The 21,860-nt window shown below is 47.3% G+C and overlaps 2 protein-coding genes across 10 annotated transcripts; both read left to right on the top strand.

Moving 5' to 3' along the window:
• The first annotated feature begins 2,145 nt into the window (after positions 1–2,145).
• On the top strand, positions 2,146–18,468 carry WDR45 (WD repeat domain 45). 9 transcript variants are annotated; one of them, XM_025468680.2, is made up of 11 exons: positions 2,146–2,169; positions 14,782–14,853; positions 14,983–15,057; positions 15,147–15,251; positions 16,151–16,259; positions 16,383–16,477; positions 16,948–17,027; positions 17,143–17,351; positions 17,432–17,533; positions 17,617–17,762; positions 18,006–18,468. In XM_025468680.2, exons 2-11 carry the CDS (start codon positions 14,799–14,801, stop codon positions 18,113–18,115), a joined length of 1,086 nt encoding a protein of 361 aa, XP_025324465.1. In that variant the 5' UTR covers positions 2,146–2,169; positions 14,782–14,798; the 3' UTR covers positions 18,116–18,468. The 9 variants fall into 9 exon arrangements, with proteins under 9 accessions (XP_025324465.1, XP_025324466.1, XP_025324462.1 ...); XM_025468681.2 differs by lacking the exon at positions 2,146–2,169 and adding an exon at positions 13,195–13,347 and having other exon boundaries at positions 16,154–16,259; XM_025468677.2 differs by lacking the exon at positions 2,146–2,169 and adding an exon at positions 13,195–13,347.
• Positions 18,469–18,760: 292 nt separating this feature from the next.
• On the top strand, positions 18,761–21,649 carry PRAF2 (PRA1 domain family member 2). Its single transcript, XM_025468683.3, has 3 exons — positions 18,761–19,097; positions 20,205–20,422; positions 20,845–21,649. The coding sequence occupies exons 1-3, from the start codon at positions 18,919–18,921 to the stop codon at positions 20,982–20,984; spliced, it is 537 nt and encodes a 178-aa protein (XP_025324468.1). The 5' UTR covers positions 18,761–18,918; the 3' UTR covers positions 20,985–21,649.
• Positions 21,650–21,860: the final 211 nt, after the last annotated feature.

Raw genomic sequence — 21,860 nt, 5'->3', positions numbered from 1 at the left:
CAGGCAGAACGATAAGCAGGCTTCATGCAGGGAGCCCGATGTGGGACTCGATCCTGGGTCTCCGGGATCATGCCCTGAGCTGAAGGCAGCGCTAAACCACTGAGCCACCAGCGCTGCCCAAGTTGTGGGATTTATTGGCATAAGTTTGAAAAAATATTCTATTTTTTTTCAGTAGGGAGCCCAATACAGGGCTTGAACTCACAACCCTGAGATCAAGACCTGAGCTGAGATCAAGAGTCAAATGCTTAACTGACTGAGTCACTCAGGCGCCCCTAAAAATATTCATTAATCCTTTTCAGTTTCTGTAGAACTTGTAGTGATGTCACCTCTCATTCCTGATATTGGTAAGGTATGTCTTCTCTTTTTTTCCTTATAACCCTTCATATTTATCTATTTTATTGATCTCAATTAACCAGCTTTTGTTTTCATTAATTTTCTCCATTGTTTCCTTTTTTCTATTATCTTTTTTTTAAAGATTTATTTATTTATTCATGAGAGACACACAGAGAGAGGCAGAGACACAGGCAGAGGGAGAAGCAGGCTCCCTGCAGGACCCTGAGATCATGCCCTGAGCTGAAGGCAGTCAACCACTGAACCACCCAGGTGTCCCTCTTTTCCTAGCTTCTTATGGTGGAAGCTGAGGTAGTTGACTTTAGACCTTTCTCACTTAGTCCTCTCTTATTTTCTAATATTGGCATTTAATGCTATAAATTTACCCACAAGTACTGCTTTAGTGGTCTCCCACAAATACTAGTATGTTGACTTTTCAGTTTATCCAGTTCAAAATGTTTTCTGATACCAATTTTGATTTCTTTTTTTTTATTTTATTTATTTATTCATAGAGACACAGGCAGAGGGAGAAGCAGGCTCCATGCAGAGAGCCTGACGTGGGACTCGATCCAGGGTCTCCAGGATCATGCCCTGGGTTGCAGGCAGCACTAAACCGCTGTGCCACCGGGGCTGCCCTCAATTTTGATTTCTTCCTTGATCCATGAGTTATTTTGAAGTGTGTTATTTGATTTACAAATATCTAGTGATTTTCTGGACATTTTCCTGTTATGGATTTCTTTTTTTATTTATTTTTATTTTTTTATTTTTTTATTTTTTGATGGATTTCTTTTTTTTTAAAGATTTTATTTGGGCAGCCCGGGTGGCTCTGCGGTTTAGCCCTGCCTTTGGCCCAGGGCGTGACCCCGGGGTCTCGGGATCGAGTCCCATGTCGGGCTCCCTGCATGGAGCCTGCTTCTCCCTCTGCCTGTGTTTCTGTCGCTCTGTGTGTCATGAATAAATAAATAAAATCTTTTTTAAAAATAAAGATTTTATTCATTTATTCATGAGAGACACATAGAGGCAGAGACACAGGCAGAGGGAGAAGCAGATTAGATTCCCCTTGGGGAGCCTGATACGGAGTTCGATCCCAGGACCCTGGGATCACCTTCTGAGCCAAAAGCAGATGTTCAACCACTGAGCTACCCAGGCAGCCTTGTTATGGATTTCTAATTTAGTGCCAGTGTGGTCAGAGAAAATACTTTGTATCACCTGAAGCCTTTTGCATCTATTGCGACTATTTTTTTTTTGGCCCAGAATAAAGTCTTTCTAAAAAAAAAAAAAAAGAATAAAGTCTTTCTTGGTAATGGAGGGGAACTGCTTTATGCTGGTGCCCTGACAAGTTTGCACACAGTCTCCATAGTTCATGTAGGCAAGGCTTAACCACAACTGATCTGTCTAGGTCCTGGTAGAAGACGTGATTTCCAGAACGTCAGAACATGGGGACCTAAGGAGGAGCTGCTACAAGGTCGTTTCCCACTGGCTTTGCTATCTTTGAGGGAGGCTGTCTTGAGAGTTTGTCATTGTCTTATAAGTTAGCAGTTAGGTAGAAGGTTTTCTGTTTCACCCTGACCCCTTAGAGTAGTGCTGCTGGCTGTAAAAATGCTTGGCTGCAGCATGAAATCAGCTCCTCAGGAACAGGGTGTTCCAATACTTGTGTTGCTATCATCTGGCCCCTTTTGTTTTGGTGTCCTTCTGTGGGGCAAAAAGAATCTTTGCTACTCTTGTTTTTGCTATTGATTTAAGTAACAAACTGTCTGCATCTAGCGGAGGTTTGATGTTTCTTGACTAGCCAAATATTTCAGCCTTGCTTGACCTGTCAATGTTCTATATGCGTTTGAGGTGAGTGTTTTCTGCTGTTGTTGGGCAGAATGTTTTATAAATATCAGTCAGGTCAACTTGGTGGCTACTGTTATTTCAAGTCTACTATATTCCTGCTGATCTCCTGCCTACTTTTTCTATGAGTAATGTGGACAGGGATAAGGAAATCTGCAACTATAATTGGGAATTTGTCCATTTCTCTTTGCAGTTCTATCAATTATTGCTTCATGTATTTTGAAGCTCTGTTAGTATCTGTATAAATGTTTAAGATAAATGTTTATCCCTAGTAATAACCTTTGCTCTGAAATCTACTTTGTTTGATACCAGTATAACAATTCCACCTTCAAAAAAAACCCTAGTGTTAGAATGATATATCTTTTTCCATACTTTTTAAAAACCTATGTATGCCTTTATATCTCAAGTGTGTTTCTTTTTTTTAAGATTTTATTTATTTATTCTTGAGAGAGAGAGTCAGAGACACAGGCAGAGGGAGAAGCAGGCTCCATGCAGGGAGCCTGATGTGGGACTCGATCCTGGGTCTCCAGGATCACGCCCTGGGCTGAACGTGGTGCTAAACTGCTGAGCCTCCCGGGCTGCCCTCAAGTGTGTTTCTTATAGGCAGCATTTAGTTGATTTTTATCCAATCTGACAATCTTTGTCTTTTAACTGCAATATATAGGTCTTTTACCTTAATGTGATTAATGGGATAATATGATATGAAATTTGAGTGTATCATCTTGCTATTTTCTATTTGGTCTATCTCTTCTTTGTTCCCTTTTTTAAAAAGACTTTATTCATGAGAGACAGAGAGAGAGAGAGAGGCAGAGACACAGGCAGATGGAGAAGCAGGCTCCCTGTGGGGAGGAGCCCAATGAGGGACTCGATGCCAGGACCCCTGAATCATACCCTGAGCCAAAGGCAGATGCTCAACCACTGAACCACCCAGGCGTCCCTTTATTCCCTTTTCTTACTTCTTCTGCCTTTTTGGTATTAATCAATTTTTTAATGTTTCTTTTTCTCTCCTGTGTTACTTTTTATCTGTAACTCTTGGATTTGTTATTTTATTGGTTGATTTAGGATTTGTAGGATACATCTTTAACTTATAATTTACTTCTTTAACTGATACTATACTACTTCATGGATCATATAAGGATCTTACAGTAGTAAGTTTCCATGTGTTCCTTTCCAACCTTTAAGCTGTTGTTTTCCTTTTAAAAAAAGATTTATCTATTCACTTATTTGAGATAGAAACAGAGAGCAAAAGTTGGGGAGGGGCAGAGGGAGAGGGAGAAGCAGAACTGCAGACTCCCTGCTGAGAGCTGAGCCCTATCCTGGGCTTGATGCCACAACCTATGAGATCATGACCTGAGCAGAAATCAAGAGTCAGACACTCAACTAATGGAGGCACCCAGACACCCCTATGCTGTTGTCTTCATGCATTTTACTTTTACATATGTTAAAAACACCACAAAACGTTGTTGTTTTTGATTAAATGGACAATTAATCTTTTAAAGAGATGTAAATAATAAGAAAAATATCTTATATATTTATCTATGTAGATATCATGCCCAGTGCTCTTCATTTCATTGTGTAGATCCAGATTTCTACCAAATATCAGTTTCCTTCAGCCTGAAGGATGTTCTTTTACATCTTTTGTTTTGCTGTTCTAATGGTGTTGAATTCTTTCAGCTTTTTCATGGCTAAAAATGTCTTTGTTTTTCCCGTGTTTTTTTGTAAGACATTCCTCCTAGGTAAGGAATTCTAGGTTAACGATTTTTTTTTTACTTTAAATAGGCTCCACACCCAACATAGAGCTTGTACTCACAACCCTGAGATCAAGAATCACATGCTTTACTGACTGAGCCATCCAAGTGCCCCAACAATTCCTTTTTCAGTATTTTATTATGTCATCCCATGTTCTTCTGGCATCCCTGGTTTCTGGTGAGAAACCAATAGTAAATCTTACTGAAGTTCACTTCTATGTCCTGCTTTTAAGATTCTCTTCCTTGGAGATGCCTTGGTAGTTCAGTGGTTGAGCATCTGCCTTTGACTCAGGGCCTGATCTGGGGTCCTGGGATTGAGCCTCGCATCAGCCTATGTCTCTGCCTCTCTCTCTCTCTCTCTCTCTCTCTCTCTTTCTCGAATAAATAAATAATCTTTAATCTTTAAAAAAATATTCTCTTCCTTGATATTTTCAAGATCCTTTTCCTTTGTGTTTTGAAAGTTTGCTTATGATGTGTCTGGGTATGGATCTCTTTAAATTTTTCCTACTTGGAGTTATTTTGTTTCTTGGATGTAAAGATTGTTTTCATCAATTTGGAAGTTTTTGGCCATTATTTCTTCTGCCCCTTTCTCTCTTCTCTTCTTCTGGGACTCCCAATATGTATTCAGACATACATTTGATGGTGTCCCACAAGCCTCTGAGGCACTATTAATTTTTCTTCATTCTTTTCTTTCTGTGTCTCAGACTGTATAGTTTAAATTAATCAATGTCAAGTTCAATTATTCTTCTGCCAGCTCAAATCTTCTCTTGAGCCCCTCAAGTGAATTTTATTTTGTATTTTCTTTTTTTGTGTATATTATTTTAATATTCACTTATTTTAACTCCTAAATTTCTGTCTCAAACTTTTTTATAATTTCTTTTTTTAAAAACTTTTTAATAATTTCTATCTCTTTAGCAATATTCTTTATTTGGTAAGACTAGTTTAATGTTATTAAACTTCCCTTTGTTCTTTAGACATGGTTTCCTTTAGTTCCTTGAGCATATTTATATTAGTGATTAAAAATCTTCATCTAATACAATCCAATATCTGGGCTTCCTTAGGGACACTTTCTATTTACTGATTTCCCCCCATATATGGTCCATACTTTCTAGTTTATTTGCAATTTTTCAATCTAGACATTTAAAATAATGTGGCACTCTGGAATTCAGATTTTCTCCTCTCTAGGTTTTGTTGTGGCGCCTAGACAGAGAGTTCCTTAAATTCCTTGAACCAATAAGTCTTCAACCTTTGCCTAGGGTTTGTGTGTGTGTTGGAGCATGTCTTGAACACACCAGCAGGTAGTTTACAACTCTGCCTTGGCCTTCACTTTAGCTTGCACAGAGCATAAAGTGCTTGCACAGAGTCACCTATTGCTGAGAGCTTAGGGCCTTCTCAGTTCTTTTTTGGGAATACACAGCCCTGTGCATGCACATGCATGTGGCCTTCCAGATTCCCAGGAATATGTCAGGGCCTTTCAAAGCCCCCTGTGGACATCTCATTACCCAGCTTTTCCTTTTCATGTTTTTTGGTCAACTTTGATTTCATTCCAACTGTTTTCACCACCTCAAGCATCTGTGCTGTTAAACAATTACCACCAATTGTTTTTTATTTTTTTTTTTTTATTTTTTTGTTTTTATTTTTTCACCAATTGTTTTTTAAAAGGTTATCTGAGCTGAGGAAGTTCTGAGTCAGATCAAATAAAGATAAGCCCTGTAAGTGGGAATTGCCAAGGAACTGCCATAAAGGTAAAAAATGACAATTCTCTGGGCTTCACACCCATTAGAATGGCTACTACTTAAAAAAAAAAAAAGAAAGAATAACAAGTGTTTGTGCAGATGGGGAGAAACTGAAACACTTGAGCACTATTGGTAGGAATATTAAGTGGTATGCTGCTATGGAAAATAGTATGGTAGCTCCCCAAATAATGAAAAGCAGGATTACTATGTGATCCAGCTATTCTACTTCCAGATATATATCCAAAAGCACTTGAAAGCATGGTATTGAAGAGATTTTGCACAGCCATGTTTATTGCAGTGTTATTCATGTTAGCCAAAAGGTGGAAGCAATCCAAGTGTCCACTGATTAATGAAATTGATAAGCAAAATAAACAAACAAATATTTATTTAGCCTTAAAAAGAAAGGAAATTCTAGCATATGTTATAACATGGATCAATCTTGAAGACATGATGCTAAGTGAAATATGTCAATCACGAAAAGACAAATATTGTATGACTCCACTTATATGAGAGCAGTCAAATTCATAGAAACATAAAGTCAAATGGTGGTTTCCAGGGGCTGGGAGGAGGAGGAATGGGGAGTTGTTGTTTAATGGGTATAGAGTTTCAGTTTTGCAAAATGAAAAAGTTCTGGAGATCTATTTCATAACAATGAGAATATACTAAATACTACTGAACTGTACACTTAAAAGTGCTTAAGATAGTAAATTTATATTATATTTATTTTAAAATTAAAAGCACATGAACACCTACTATGTGCCTGGCACTCTGGTTCATCTTTGGATACCTAGTGCTTGCATAATAGTGGGTGCTCCTCATCTTTCCGTAACATCCTTGAAATGCTTTTTCACTTGACTTTCAGGAATCCCTTTTTGGTTCTGTTCCTGCCTCACTGACTGCTCCTACTCAGTCTTTTGTGGGCTCCTCCTCATTCCCTTGACCTCTATACCTTGGGAATGCCCCAGGGCTTAGGACTCTGACTTCCTTATGTACACTCACGTCCTTGGATATCTTCTCTAGTTTCATGGCTTTAAATAACATTGATGTTCTGACAGCTCCTAAATGCATATCTCCAGCCTATACCTCTCTCCTGGTCTTCAGTAATCCCCAGTCACCTACACAACATCTCTACATGATATCTCATAAGCATTTCATACTCCAGAAAAACAAAACCAAATTTCCAATTTCTCTTCTCAATCTGCTTCGCCAGCTGACTCCCAGGTGAATTAAAACCTTTTGAATCATTCTCACACCCTATATCCAATCCATGAACATATCCCTTCAGTTCTACCTTCAAAATAATTCCAGAATGCGTCTTATCCTTTCCACTTGCCCAGTGTCCAACCCACCAAGAACCATTGTCTGATTTACTGTAATAGCCTCCTAACTGCTCTCCTTGCTCCCCTTTTTCCTGCTCCCCCTTGGTCTTCACATAACAGCCAGTGTTCTTTTGGAAAGGCAAATCTGGTCATGTCTCTATCCTCTCCTCCAAACTCCCTGGTGGCTCCCTATCTCACTCAGAACAGAGGCCAAAGCCTTTATTTTTTTAAATGTTTGAGCCAAAGCCTTTAAAGTGGCCTACAAAGCCCTGCATGATCTGCTCCTGACACCATAACTCAGTGACCTCACCTCTCAAGCTGTATTGATATCCTTGCTGATCCTTTTGCCTGCACTGCTCTTCTCCTAAATTTCTATGACTCATTCCCTCTCTTCCTTTAGGTTTCTGCTCAAATGTCACCTTATCACAAAAGCTTCTCTGACTTCAGAGCCCATCTCTGACTTAGGAACCCATCTTCATTCAAATAAGATGTTAAGCCCTATTGGCTCTAGTATAAAGGTGAGGTAAACATTCATTGTGGAGGTGAGGATTGGTTGGTACCTCTATAACCAGAAGTTTTAACAGCTTTAATTTAAAAAAATATTTATGTATTTGAGAGCAAGAGCGAGAGCCAGAGGGCAGGGTGAGGGGCAGAGGGAGAAGCAGGCTCCCTGATTAGCAGGGAGCCCCATGCGGGTTTGATCCCAGGACTTCAGAATCATACCCTGAGCCAAAGTCAGACAGTTAACTGACTGAGCTACTCAGGTGCCCCCTAACAGCTGTGATTAGTAGTTCTCAGTGTGGTCTGGGATCTCTGGAGGTCCTCAAGAATCTTTATTTTTTTTAAGATTTTATTTATTTATTCATGAGAAACACAGAGAGAGGCAGAAGGAGAAGCAGGCTCCTCGCAGAGAGCCTGATGCAGGACTCCATTCCAGATCCCGGAATCATTTCCAGAGCTAAAGGCAGAAGTTCAACTGCTGAGCCACACAGGCATCCCCTCAAGAATCTTTCAAGGCATCTCGAGGTCAGAAGTATTTTTCTGATACTAAGACATTATTTGCCTTTTTCACATTCATTCTGTCACAAGTGTGTAGTAAGAGTTTTCCAAAGGACATCAAATATGTGATATCTTGAGATTGAACTCGGGAGCATATGAGAATCTAGCTATTTTCTATTGAACCAACATCAGGGGTGCGTGGATGGCTCAGATGATTGAGCTCTGCCTTAGGCCAGGGTCCTGGGATCAAGCCCCATGTTGGGCTCCCAGTTTGGTTGGGAGTATGCTTCTCCTTCTGCCTCTGTCTCTTCCCCTGCTTGTGCTCTCTCTCTCTCAAGTGAATAAATAAGAAATCTTTATGGGATTCCTGGGTGGCTCAGCAGTTGAGCATCTGCCTTCGGTCCAGGGCGTGATCCTGGAGTCCTGGGATTGAGTCCCACATCCGGCTTCCTGCAGGGAGCCTGCTTCTCGCTCTGTCTATGTCTCTGCCTCTCTTTCATGAATAAATAAATACAATCTTTTAAAAAAATAAACTGCATTTTAAAAAATCTTTAAAAAAATAAACCAAACATTAAAGAGATTTACAAAAATGTAAAACAATGCCACTCTTCTCACAAATGTTTTTTGTTTTGGAAAAAATGCTATTTATGTTAACGTGATTTTTAAAGAGGATGACAATTTTTAGGAATGTAGCTTTCAGGAGAGCTCCAAGCCCATTTTCCTACCTTCATCCTGTTAGGCTGCTGGTTTTCATTGGTATGATGGAGCTGGGTAGAGGGGGGCAGGAATAAGGCACATAAGGAATAATGCACAAAGCTCATCCTTATCAAGATTCAGGTAGTTTTCTTTAATTAATGCTCCTCAGACTGTTTCAAGCTTTTGGCTTATGTAAAGTTCCCAGAAGGTTAATTGGGACCTTTTTTTTTCCTATTGTTGTTGGCCAGTGTTTTCATTACTTTTATGGAGGCATGGATTTGGGAGTTCCTTACTCTACCATTCAGAAAGTGACATTATTTATTTATTTATTTATTTATTTATTCATTTATTCATTCATTCATTCATTCATGAGAGACACACAGAGAGAGAGAGAGGCAGAGATACAGGCAGAGAGAGAAGCAGGCTCCACGCAGGGAGCCCGATGCGGGACTTGATCCTGGGACTTGATCCCAGGACTCCAGGATCACGTCCTGGGCCAAAGGCAGGCGCTAAACCTCTGAGCCACCCAGAGATCCCCAGTGACATCCTCTTTTAAACATGTTGCCCTACTGTCTTCTTGTTTGTATTATTGCTGATGAGAATCTGATGTCATTTTTCTCTCTTTTTCCCATTTATGTAACACGTCTTATTTCTCTGGCTGCTTTTAGGATTTTTCTCTGTTATCATCAGTTTGGAGTAATTTCATTACAATGTACCTGCATTTAGTATTTTTCATGGTTTTTTTTGTAGTGGAATTCATTAAATTTCTTGGATCTGTGGGCTTATGTTTTTCATTAATTTTGGAAAGTTTTAGGATATTATTCCCTCACATACTTTTTCCTGTCCCTCCTCTTCTCCTTTTGGGATTCTATTTCCCTGCATATAAGGCCATTTGAAATTGTCCAATTGCTCATTTATGCTCTCTTTATTTATTTTTTGGATTCTTTATTTTTCTGTTTCATTTCTTTAGTTTCTATTGGTATGACTTCAAGTCACTAACAGTTTTCTTCTGTGATGTCTAGTCATTAATCCTCTACAATGTAATTTTCTATAATTCACGGACTATATAATTCATCATTTATTTTATTTTATTTTAAATATTTTATTTATTTATTCATGAGAGATACAGAGAGAGAGAGAGAGGCAGAGACACAGACAGAGGGAGGAGCAGGCTCCATCCAGGGAGCCTGATGTGGGACTCGATCCCAGGACTCCAGGATCATGCCCGGGCTGAAGGCAGCGCTAAACCACTGAGCCACCGGGGCTGCCCTACAATTCATCATTTAAAGTGTATGATTTTTTTTTTAGTTTACTTTTGTGCAACTATTATAACACACAGTTTTAGAATGTTTTCATTACCCCAAAAAGAAACCCCATACCCCTTAGCAGTCAGTGCTCTTTAATCCCAATCACCACCCTACCCCCCACACCCATGGGCCATCACTGCTGCTGTCAGCCCTAAGCAACCACTAATGTACTTTCTGTCTCTATGGACTTGCCTATTTTGGACATCTTGTACGTGGAATCTTACAATATGCAGTTCTTTGTTGACTGGCTTCTTTCACTTAGCATTTATTTTTAAGGTTCTTCCATGTTACTGTATTTCCTTTTTTAAAAAAGATTTTTTATTTATTTATTTATTTATTTATTTATTTATTTATTTATTTATTTATTTATTTATGAGAGACACAGAGAGAGAGGCAGAGACACAGGCAGAGGGAGAAGCAGGCTCCATGCAGGGAGCCTGACGTGGGACTGGATCCCAGGTCTCCAGGATCACGCCCTGGGCTGAAGGCAGGCGCTAAACTGCTGAGCCACCCGGGCTGCCCACTTTCTGCTTCTTTTTATGCCTTTTTATGCCTGATCATGTCTGTTTGGAAACAGACATCATAAATTTTACTTTTTTAGGTGCTGGATTATTATTCTTATAAATCTTCCTGACCTTTATACTGAGATAGTTAATTGGAGACAGTTTCCTTTTTCAGGGTCTTATGATTTGTTAAGTGGGTCTGGAGCAGTACTAAGTCTACAGTTAGTTTTTTTTTCCATGACTGAGGCAAGACTTTCCTGTGTATTTTACGCCCTGCAAATTGTGAGTTTTCCCAGTCTAGTTTACAGGAGCAAGAACTATTCCCTGCCAGTGTGCCAGGCCCTGTTCCCTCTAATTCATTTGGATGGTCCTTTCCCTAGCCTTGGGTAGTTTTTTCGGTGCATGCACTGATCGCTACTCTACTGAATGCTCACAGGGAACCCTCTGCAGATTTCTGATTCTCTCCCTGTGCAGCTCTCTCTTGATATTCTGTCCTTTGAATTCTAAGTACCCTTGTCTCTCTGAACTATCTCAATTTAGGGAGGTCATCAGGGCTTTCTAACTCAGTCTCCCCTTCCTGTGCTGTAGGATGGAAACTCTCCAAGCAGCATGCTGGGCCAATTGTCAGGCTCATCTTGTTTCTCATTTTTCAGTGATCACTATTTTTCACTGCCTGATGTCTATGTCTTGAAAACCATTGTTTGATGTATTTTGTCTGGCTCTTTTTGAGGGGGGAGAGTTGTTTCAGGTGAGAAAGCAAATTCAGTCCCTGTTCCTCCATCTTGATTGCAAGTAAATGAGGTGTTTATTTCTGACACCTTTTGATAAGGAGACAAACAGAATTTGCCAGGAACAACAGAGAAGAATCAAGCATGATATATCTGCTGTTTGAATTGAGTGACAAACTGAGTGTTGTTGTTCCATTAGTTGAGATGAGGGAGACAAGAGTGTATTTGAGCCAAAAAAATCTGAGATCTGTTTGGATGTATTAAGTGTGAGCTACTTTAAGAGACATCACAAGAAGATGTCATACAGGCCATAATTTACGTATATACGTATCTAAGTCTGGTGTTCAGGAAAAAGGTCTAGGCTAGAGGCCTAAATTAGTGGATCTCCCAAATATTTGCAATAATTAAGGATACAAGAGAAGTTGAACTCCCCTAGGGAGAGAATATTGACTACAAAAGCAAAGGGGCCAGAGTCATACCCAAGGATGCTCTAATATTTGGAAATTGGATAAAGGTGGAAGAGTAGACAGAAACAGGATAAAACCAAGAGAGTGAGAGTAAGAAACTGGAATGCATTGGGCAGTCATAGGAGAGGGTAGGGAAATGACTGCTGGTTTAGCAAGATTATTCACAGGTGATCTGGTTAAGAGCAGTCTCAGAGACATGGGAGTAGCAGAACCCAAACTGAATTGAGTTAAATATGGTCTGGGGCATGAGGCAGTAGAGACTGAAGAATGCCACAAAACTGGCCTTGCCAAGGATCACAGCAATGGAGTCACACCTAGGGCAGTATATGGAGCCCAAATTCACAATATGTTGACAGCCTCATACATGAAACAACCCAGTTGAGCAATGCTACATTTATTCCATGGAATGCCAGCAATCAGTTACAAAGTTGGAATTAAAACAGACTTCTATTATATGTTAATAAAATTTTTAAAAAGCATCAAAACAGCACTTGAGAAAAACCATGGCTACACGGTATCAATGTCAATGCCCTGATTTTAATGTTTTACTATTAATTTTATATGTTACCTTTGGGGGAAACCATTAAAAGTACATCTGATTTCTTTGTATTATTTCTCAAAACTACACGTGAATCCAGTTACCTCAAAAGTTAAAAGCTGAATTAAAAAAGTATTTCCAGGGATCCCTGGGTGGCGCAGCGGTTTGGAGCCTGCCTTTGGCCTGGGGCGCGATCCTGGAGACCCGGGATCGAATCCCACGTCGGGCTCCTGGCATGGAGCCTGCTTCTCCCTCTGCCTGTGTCTCAGCCCCTCTCTCTCTCTGTGACTATCATAAATAAATAAAAATATTAAAAAAAAAAAGTATTTCCAGGGCAGCCCAGGTGGCTCAGTGGTTTAGCACCCCCTTCAGCCCAGGGCCTGATCCTGGAGACCCTGGATCGAGTCCCACGTCAGGCTCCCTGCTTGGAGCCTGCTTCTCCCTCTGCCTGTGTCTCTGTCTCTCATGAATAAATAATAAAATAAAATCTTTAAAAAAAAGTATTTCCAGTAGACACATAACTGGTCTTTTTTTCCCCACGGTAAGCATTTACCTCTTACCAGTAAAAACCCATTTTTTTTTTTTGTTTTTTTAAACAAAACCAAGGGCGGGGAGTGGCTGGCTTCCCCTGGGCAAGGGGAGTTTCAGCTTTCCAAGGTCTCCAGGTCTGTGGCCGCCCCGGCCTCCCCACCCGCCTCTCTGGAAATCTGGGAGGACAAGTATTTCCAGCCAGGAAGGCCGCTCTAGCCCACCTCGGAGGCCCAAGTCTCGTTAGCCCAGAAAGTTAACGCCTCTCGCTCTCCGAGCAGGACCGAACTGGGGAGTGCTCGGCCCTCTTCCGCTCAGCAAGGGAAAATGTCTCTCGTCCACCCTCCTCGGCTCCCTCAGACAGCCAGGCCCTTGCACAGCCTCTGGAGGATGCCACTATGGCTCACGTAGCTCCAAGGACCTGGAACCCCAGTGAGGAGAGCTGCGGCCGCGTTTTCCGGCCAGGATGAGTCACTTCCGGTCACAGACTCCCTCCCCCGGAAGTGAGACCTAATGTAAACACCGGAGCCGGGCGTCTGGGCCCGGGAGGTCAGAAAACCGGGCCGCGGGCGGCACCGACAGCTGGGGTTGGGATCGGGCACGCGTGGAGGTCAGGTTTGTGCAGGCAGCGGAGAACTGGGGCATGATCCCAGAATTGGTTGGAGTCTGGGAGAGGGTTAGGGTAGTGGGTCCCTTGAACCGAGCGAGGTCTTGGTGGTCGGGAGGAGTCTCGGACAGGCAGCCTAAGTGGGTGCGGGCGTTGGAAGGAGTATGTGGGCGGTCTTGGTTATGAGGAAATGGAGGCATCCCGGGGCAGGGTTCTTGGGTGGCAAAGAACTTTGGAATTTGGGTCCAAAAAGGGGTCATGGAAGGTGGGGCTGTACTAAGAATTAGTCTTTGGGGAGTGAGACGGTCCAGTGGAGGTGGCACAAGGGGGGGAAGGTAGGTTTGAGCTCTTGGAGAATGGGGAGGGGTGTACTTGGGCAAAGGTCTTGGGGAGATGGGGGGTTTGAAGGGAGTATGGGTGCTCTAGGGCAGGAATCTTAGAGGGGCCTGGGGCAGGCGTCTTGGTGGGGTTGAGTTGTTACAGGTGGGGGTTTGGGGAGGTGTGTCCTAGGCAAGTCTTGGTGAGGAAGGCTGCCCTGAGGCAGGGGGTTTGGGGCGGGGATAGAGAATCTGGAGGAGGAATGTAAGAGGGATGGGATTCCTGGGAGTAGGTTCAAGCCAGTCTGCATTGGAGTCAGTGACAAAAGCACATGGAAGGGGATGTCCCAGGAGTGGACGATTGGATGATTTGAAGTCATAGGGGAATCTGTAGGGTATCTAGGGCATAAGGGGGCCTGGGGTGCATCCACGCTGGCCCTGGTTGGACAGAGGTTAGCATGGCATGAGAAGGGGTCATCTGGAGCTAGGCATGGGATCCTGAGGGGGTTTGGAGAAGCCTGGGAAGAGGGAAGGTGTGCGAGGGCTCTGACATGGTGGAATAGGTTGGGAGCCTCAGAAGGGCAGGAGGAGAGGAAGTCCTGTGGGTGGTGGACCAGGGCCAGGGCCAGGGAGGTGTGGGAAGAAGTGAATGTCTTAGCCCTCTTTCCCTGTTTATTGGCAGGTGGTGGAGTGGGATGCTAAGCCCAGGTGTGAAGATGAGAAGTGGGTGGGAGGGGGGTGGTTCCAGGCCACATGGGGCATATGGACCAGGATTGGCTGGGGGTGGGGAAGAGATATCACTAGGGCAAGGGCACCCTCTACCCCATTATTTCTGGACAAGCAGTGAGGGCCAGGGAGTAAGAAGGAGATGAGGAGTCCAAGTCAAGGGAGACCTGGAGCTGGGGTCAACCAAGTGGAAGAAGATGGAGAAGTTTCTGGCCATGCTCTTTGGGGTCGTGGGAGCTTAGTGACCCCAGGACTATCCCCCTTTTTTGTTTTCTTTGTAGCCCTGCTGGGAGCAGTAGGTAGTAGAGGAGGAGGAAGAAGTCATTTGAGGACAGGAGTTCTGGGACTTGGAGGGCAAGCCCCAGGACTCTTCCCAACTCTATACCCATTTGTGTCCAGGGAAGCAATCCTGGACCATGACTCAGCAGCCACTTCGAGGAGTGACCAGCCTCCGTTTCAACCAAGACCAAAGTGAGAGAGGCTTGTGCTTGCACCATTGTGGGTGGGAGGGAGGGAAAGAATGGCCAGAGGTGGGTGTTAAGCCCCTAGCTTCCAGCTGGGCATCCTTTCAGGCAGCTCAAATTTCCCTCATCCTCCCAGGCTGCTTTTGCTGCGCCATGGAGACAGGTGTGCGCATCTACAACGTGGAGCCATTGATGGAGAAGGGGCATCTGGGTGAGCCGTTGGTGAGGGTGGGGCAGTGGGCAGAAGGGATGGGCTGGGCCTTGGTTCCCACCCCTACTGACACCCTGGTCCTTGTCCAGACCACGAGCAGGTGGGCAGCATGGGTCTGGTGGAAATGCTACACCGTTGCAACCTGCTGGCCCTGGTGGGTGGTGGTAGCAGCCCCAAGTTCTCAGAGATCTCAGGTAAGTGCCGTCATCCCATCCTCTGCCCTCAGCCCAGATTCCCCAGAATCCTGGCTTCCCCAGGCACCCCGAGGCACTGGCAGATGAAGATGGTAGAGCACCTCAGAGTCCCGCAGTGAGGGACTCTCACTGGGAAGTCGTGGATCTTACCGCTTGAGAAGCTTGGTGTTTTGCCTTCACTTAACACTTACTGAATGCCTCCTGTCTGCCATGTCCTTACCTGTGGAGCACTTGCTGTGAGCCTGGGACTGTTCTAAGCACTCAACACATATTAACTCACTTAAAGTCTCATGGTAACTCTCTGTGACAGGAAGTATTATTAACCCCATGTTTACAGATAAAGAAATTGAGGCTGAGGTCCAGAGAGGTTAAATGACTTTTCCAAAGTCACACAGCCTATTGGTCTAAAAATCTTGAAGCATCCTCCCTGGTGCCTTCTGGCTTTGGGCCTCAGGAGCCATTTGTTCTAAGGGTTTTTGCTGATCCCACTGGGACGTGGAAAGAGAGGCCTGGGCGTGTCACAGAGCCCTAGGATCCATCGCAGAAGTCCTCTAGGTGTATGTATTGGGAGCTGGAGGCAGAAATAGTTACTGAGGGGGAAGTTACAGGCCTGGGTATAAGTCCCTGCTTGGTTGCTGATGGGCAACGAGGTCCTTGGCCAGATACTCACCCCCCTCAAGCCTCTGTTTCTTCATCTGTAAATGAGTATAAGGGTTTGAGAAACCTGTTCTGTCAGCCATCATATCCACAGGCGCTCATGCCATAGGAGGCTCACGTTGGTGTTAGCAAAAGGTCAAGCAAGTGGGTTGAGGTCCCATGGGGAGTAGGGGTGGGTCCTGTGTCACCAGGGCTGCCCCTCGCCCTAAATCTTGGCCCCGACAACGTACCCACCTGCCCAGCAGTGCTGATCTGGGACGATGCCCGGGAGGGCAAGGACTCCAAGGACAAGCTGGTGCTGGAGTTCACCTTCACCAAGCCAGTGCTGGCTGTGCGCATGCGCCATGACAAGTGAGCCTGAGGAGGACCCGGGTGGGGGAGGTAGGAGGTCCCCCACAGCAGGCAAGAGGGTTAGTCCTGGATGGGCATCCTGCCCTCCCCTTACGGACATCCTGCATTGTGTGATGCCCACAGAATTGTGATCGTGCTGAGGAACCGCATCTATGTGTACTCCTTCCCTGACAGTCCTCGAAAGCTGTTCGAGTTTGACACCCGGGACAACCCCAAGGGTGAGAGGACCCAGATACGCAGGTGTGAGGGCAGGAGGCAGTGGATGGGGCAGAGGGACAGAAATGAGAGAATGGAAGAGGCACCAGAGAAGCCAGGAAAGGGGGGGCAGAGAGAGAGTCTTTGTGTAGAAATGCTCAGGTGGACTGAGAGCTGCTCACATTCTCAGTCTGTCCATCTTTCCATCCTTTTAGCCAGTTCTCTCTCCCCCTCTACCCCCGGGTGCCCCAGATAGCAGGTCAGAAACACCCAGTAAGGACACAGGTGGCTGTGCCAGGGATCCTTGGGCCCTCCTGGGGCCGCCACAGCTGCATGGGGAGGTGGGGAATCTGCCTGGCCACTTGGGGGGTTCCATGGGTAACCTAGATCACAGAAGGTCAAGGCCTGGCCCTTATGCAGCTTCTGTCCATTTTGAGACTCTGCTCCCCCTCACCAGCGCCCGCCCCACCAACATTGTGTCCTCACACCCTAGGGCTTTGTGACCTCTGCCCCAGCCTGGAGAAACAGCTGCTGGTGTTCCCAGGACACAAGTGTGGGAGTCTGCAACTTGTGGTGAGCTGCCTAGTGGGCAAGGGTAGGTGGGTAAGTGGGTGGGCTGGCTCCTGTGTGGATGGTTGACCTCTGCCTTCTGGACTACCCCAAGCCCAAAGTGCTCCTTCTGCCACAGGACCTGGCGAGCACAAAGCCTGGCACTTCATCTGCTCCGTTTACCATCAACGCCCATCAGAGTGACGTGGCCTGTGTGTCCCTGAACCAGCCAGGCACTGTAGTAGCCTCAGCCTCTCAGAAAGGCACCCTCATTCGCCTTTTTGACACGCAGTCCAAGGAGAAACTGGTGGAATTGCGCCGAGGCACTGACCCTGCCACCCTCTACTGGTGAGCATAGGGTATGTGTGGTGGGCTGGTGACCCCAGGCCACATGGCACATGGGCCTCACTGCTGGTTGTGTCTTCCAGCATCAACTTCAGCCACGATTCCTCCTTCCTCTGCGCTTCCAGTGACAAGGGCACAGTCCATATCTTTGCTCTGAAGGATACTCGCCTCAACCGTCGCTCTGCGTGAGTACGCCCTGCCCTGCCCTGCTGTGTCCCCATCCCCCTGCCCATGTACCACACCTGGGCTTATCCAGTGCTGCCTGCAGGCTGGCTCGTGTGGGCAAGGTGGGGCCTATGATTGGGCAGTACGTGGACTCTCAGTGGAGCCTGGCAAGCTTCACGGTGCCTGCTGAGTCAGCCTGCATCTGCGCGTTCGGTCGCAATACTTCCAAGAACGTCAACTCTGTCATCGGTGAGTGGGAATGGCTCTTGATTCGGGGTATGGCATGGGGAAAGTCCTGCATTTTGGACCTGCAGGAATTTTAGGGCATGGAAAGCCTGAGAGAGCTAGAGTGGGCAGCTCAACGCCACCATGAGAGGGATGGCATGTGGACAAAGGCCTGGAGGTAGATCATGGGTCCTGGGTCGCTGGAGAGGATCGGAGCATGTGGCTTCAGCAGCTTTTAACCTTTAACCCGTTCCCCCCCTCTTCCAGCCATCTGTGTGGATGGGACCTTCCACAAATATGTCTTCACTCCTGATGGAAACTGCAACAGAGAGGCTTTTGATGTGTACCTTGACATCTGTGATGATGATGACTTTTAAGGACACTGTGGGTTGTGCAAGGGTCCTGCAGTGGCAGCAGATTGCAAAGCCTTCAGGGGATCAGGAGTGCTGTGGAAGCTACCAGCCTGCAAGCATTAATGGGGCAGGTGCCCACCTTCCATTTGGCAGCACTATGCCTAAACAGCTCACTTCCCCCAAGCACTTCTCGTCACTGTGTGCCTGCAGGGCCAGGCCAGGGACCCAGGGAGGGAGCAGACCTCCTGGGGCTCCCAGCCTGAAGAAGACTGCTAGGGACCCAGAGGGAGTGCCCTGATTAAATCTGTGGGGATTAAAAAACCTTCCCAGAAAGAGACATCTCTGATGTGAATGTGAATAAAAGGCCCTTGATAGTATTCACGGCTGGACCTGGGGGGTGTGGGTGGGGCATGGAGGAAGTTCCAAGTAGGTGTGACCCTCTTGGACCCTGACGACAAGGGAGCAGGATGGGCCCCGTGGTTCTGACAGTTCCTATCTGCATGTCCTAGAATGCCTGCTGCGTACTTGCGCCATCAGCACCGCCCAGAACAGTCGCCCTTGGGCGCCCCCACCTGGGGATGAATGGGATCGTCTCTCCCAGCTGTGGAGACTTGATTTCCCGGCAGCCCCTGCAGCCTTACAGTTCAGGCGTGTTTGCCGGTGTTTCCGGTCACATGTACTACGGTTGCGTAGTTGGCCCAGCTGGTTAAGAGAGCCGCCCCTCGGCCCAGACTTCATTTCCCGGTGTCCCTCGCAGTGGCGTGGGGTGTAACGGGGGTTGTAGTCCGGCGGCTCTTCTGGCTGGTCCAGCTACATTGACCGGCAGGATGTCGGAGGTGCGGCTGCCACCGTTACGCGCCCTGGACGACTTCGTTCTGGGGTCGGCGCGCCTGGCGGCTCCGGATCCGTGCGACCCGCAGCGTTGGTGCCATCGCGTCATCAACAACCTCCTCTACTACCAGACTAACTACCTTCTGTGCTTCCTCTTCAGTCTCGCTCTGGCTGGGTGAGGGAGGGAGGGAGAGGTTGGCCTGGGACGCCTGCGGGGCAGGGAGGGTGCACCCGCGGGATCTTGAGATGGGGGGTGGCAAGGCTGGAAGGGCGAGTTCCTTGGAGATGGAGAACCTACAGGGCCTGGGAGGGGAACTTGAAGGAAGTCCGAATGTGGCTATAGGGAGTGCCTTGGGTGGGCTAGAGCCCCGAGGATAGAAGGTCAGGAGGATGGAGAATGTGGGACTGGAGGAGAGACTGGGTAAGGAGCTGGACCTGAAGATAAGGAGGGCTTGAAAGTGACAGTGGGGGTGGAGGGGGAAGATGTGAGTGATGGGGCCAGATTAAGGTGGCCCTGGAGGACTTCGGGCAGGGACAGGGATGTGGTCAAGTTGAAAGGTTGGGAGGATGGGCTGGTAGAGGCTCTGAGCTTGGACGGGAGCCTGGCTGTGATTGGAACGTTCCAGGAGCAAGTACCTCTTGGGGAACTTGAACCAGGGGTGGAAGGCCTGAGAGCAGAGAAGGGTGGAGAACCTGGAGGGATTTGGGCAGGGTTGAAAGAGACCCTTTCAAGGGGTTCTAGCAACGATGGAGAGAGATATCTATAAGAAGTGGGAACTTGGATAGGGAATTTGAAGTGGAGAAGTCTGGAAGGGGTCTTGTAAGAACTCCGGGTGAGCGGGAAATGTCTGGAGACAGAATGCCTGGAAGGGGAATCTACCGGGCTGGGCCCATAGGGTGGAGTTGGGGGTGGGGTCTAGGGGGTTGGAGAGGGGCCCTGCGGGGGGGGGGGGGGGGCGGGTAGGGTTGGGAGCCTGGAGGCCTAGCGGGATGAGAGGGCCTGAAACGGGAGAGCTAAGGAAGGTTGGACTGTAAGATTGACAAGAAAGAAATGAGGGCCCACAGGGCTCTTGGGAGTCGGAAGCCCTGAAGGGTGGAACTGTTGGGAGACAGGGCTGGCAGGAGTTATTTGCCGGGCTGGGGGACCCTGAAGGGGGGAGGGGAAACCAAAGCTCTTGGGGCGCGGGATTGAGTGGATGGTGGTCCGAGAGGCTTGGAGGCTGGGCAGCCCTCCCCCCCAACCCCCGTCTGCTGGGCTAGCTTAGTCCCATTGTCCTTGCAGGTACATGCGCCCGCTGCACACCCTCCTAAGCGCGCTGGTAGTGACGGTGGCCCTTGGTGTGCTGGTGTGGGCGGCTGAGACTCAAGCAGCTGTGCGCCGCTGCCGTCGCAGCCACCCCGCCGCCTGCCTGGCTGCAGTGCTTGCCTTCGGCCTCCTTGTTCTCTGGGCCGTGGGCGGCGCTTGCACCTTCCTGCTCAGCATCGCAGGGCCCGTGCTTCGTGAGTATCCGCTACCCCGCGACGGCCCGGCCCGATAAGCGGCAGCGCTTGCGCGCAGTGGCAGGCCAGCCCTGCCCTAAGAGGGGGCTGGGACGCCAGGCGGGCATGGCCACACCCCCTTGACAAAGCGCTTTCCCTGGATTTGCCTTCCTTCTGGGAACACCCCTCTCATTACTGCCCTTTCAGGCCTCACTCTTGGTATTAAGTGTCTTCCACCCGCCACGTCCCTGTTACCCTATGCCCTCCCTAGCCACGCCCCTGTTGCGAGGCTCCTTCCTGGGCCACACTTTAAGATCAGAGGCATCCAGGCCACTGGCCACTCTATTGGCCTGCCTGTGCTCCAGTTCCCCACTCTGGGCCCCCATTGGCTAGAAGCTGAGGTCTCGTCCCACTGACCCCACTCCTCTCGGCACTGCCCGCAGTGATTCTGGTGCACGCCTCCCTGCGCCTGCGAAACCTCAAGAACAAGATCGAGAACAAGATTGAGAGTATTGGTCTCAAGCGGACGCCAATGGGGCTGCTACTGGAGGCGCTGGGACAAGAGCAGGAAGCTGGATCCTAGGAGTCTAGGATCTGTACCCAAGACCTGGAGAATGCCACCCCACCCTGACCAGTACCGGGACCCAGAGCCCTTTCCTAGCCCATAAAATTGAGGGGCCCATCTAGTTCAAAGAGCAGAGGACATGTGAGACCGCTCCCCCACCCAGGTCCAAAATTGGGATCTCTCTCCTACCCAGCCCCCATTACCTAGGGGACCACTCTTCCCCAGCCCTGAACTTGGGGCTTGGAGACCAGAGCATCCGTGGCCAGCCTCAAACTCTGGACCCAGAGATACTCCAACCCCCAGTCTGGGACCTGCCCATCTACCATGCTCATCCCCAAAGCTGGGATCTGGGACCAAGGCATTCTCTTGAACCCGGGATTAAGGCTCTTGACCCTACCCCAGCTTTGAAACCAGGTCAGGGCATTGCCAAATCTTGAACCCTGGCCCCAAGTGTTCCCAGCCCCCTTCAGGACAGGATTCAGGCATCCTGACCCTGTTGAACCCTTGGTTCCAGGTGACCCAAACACTCACAAGTCCCACTTGCCTCCCTCCAGCTTCCAAATTTCTACAGTGATGAGGACCATGGGGTGCGGTGGGGTGGGGTGAGGTGAGCCAAGCCCTGACCCGGCATGGGGCATCTGTATCAGTGTTACTGCAACAATAAAGGCTGTTGCATCGCTCAAGCCAATGTGGGCTTTTGGGGTAAAGTCCGTGCATTTCAATGACCAGAAGTGGCCTTCTGCTTTTCCGTTCTGCTGGACTCTGGATCTCTTTCTGTCAAGTATGTGGACTGAAGGTGGGGGGCCGCTCGCTCTCAGCTCCTTTTTTGAACCAGTTACCTCTAGAGTGGCATTCACGCACAAGATAGTTAAGGGCAGAGTGTTTCCTATCATT

The sequence above is a fragment of the Canis lupus genome, chromosome X (genome assembly GCF_003254725.2).
Source record: "Canis lupus dingo isolate Sandy chromosome X, ASM325472v2, whole genome shotgun sequence".
Taxonomy (NCBI): domain Eukaryota; kingdom Metazoa; phylum Chordata; class Mammalia; order Carnivora; family Canidae; genus Canis; species Canis lupus.
This window is presented reverse-complemented; position numbering and strand designations above follow the sequence as displayed.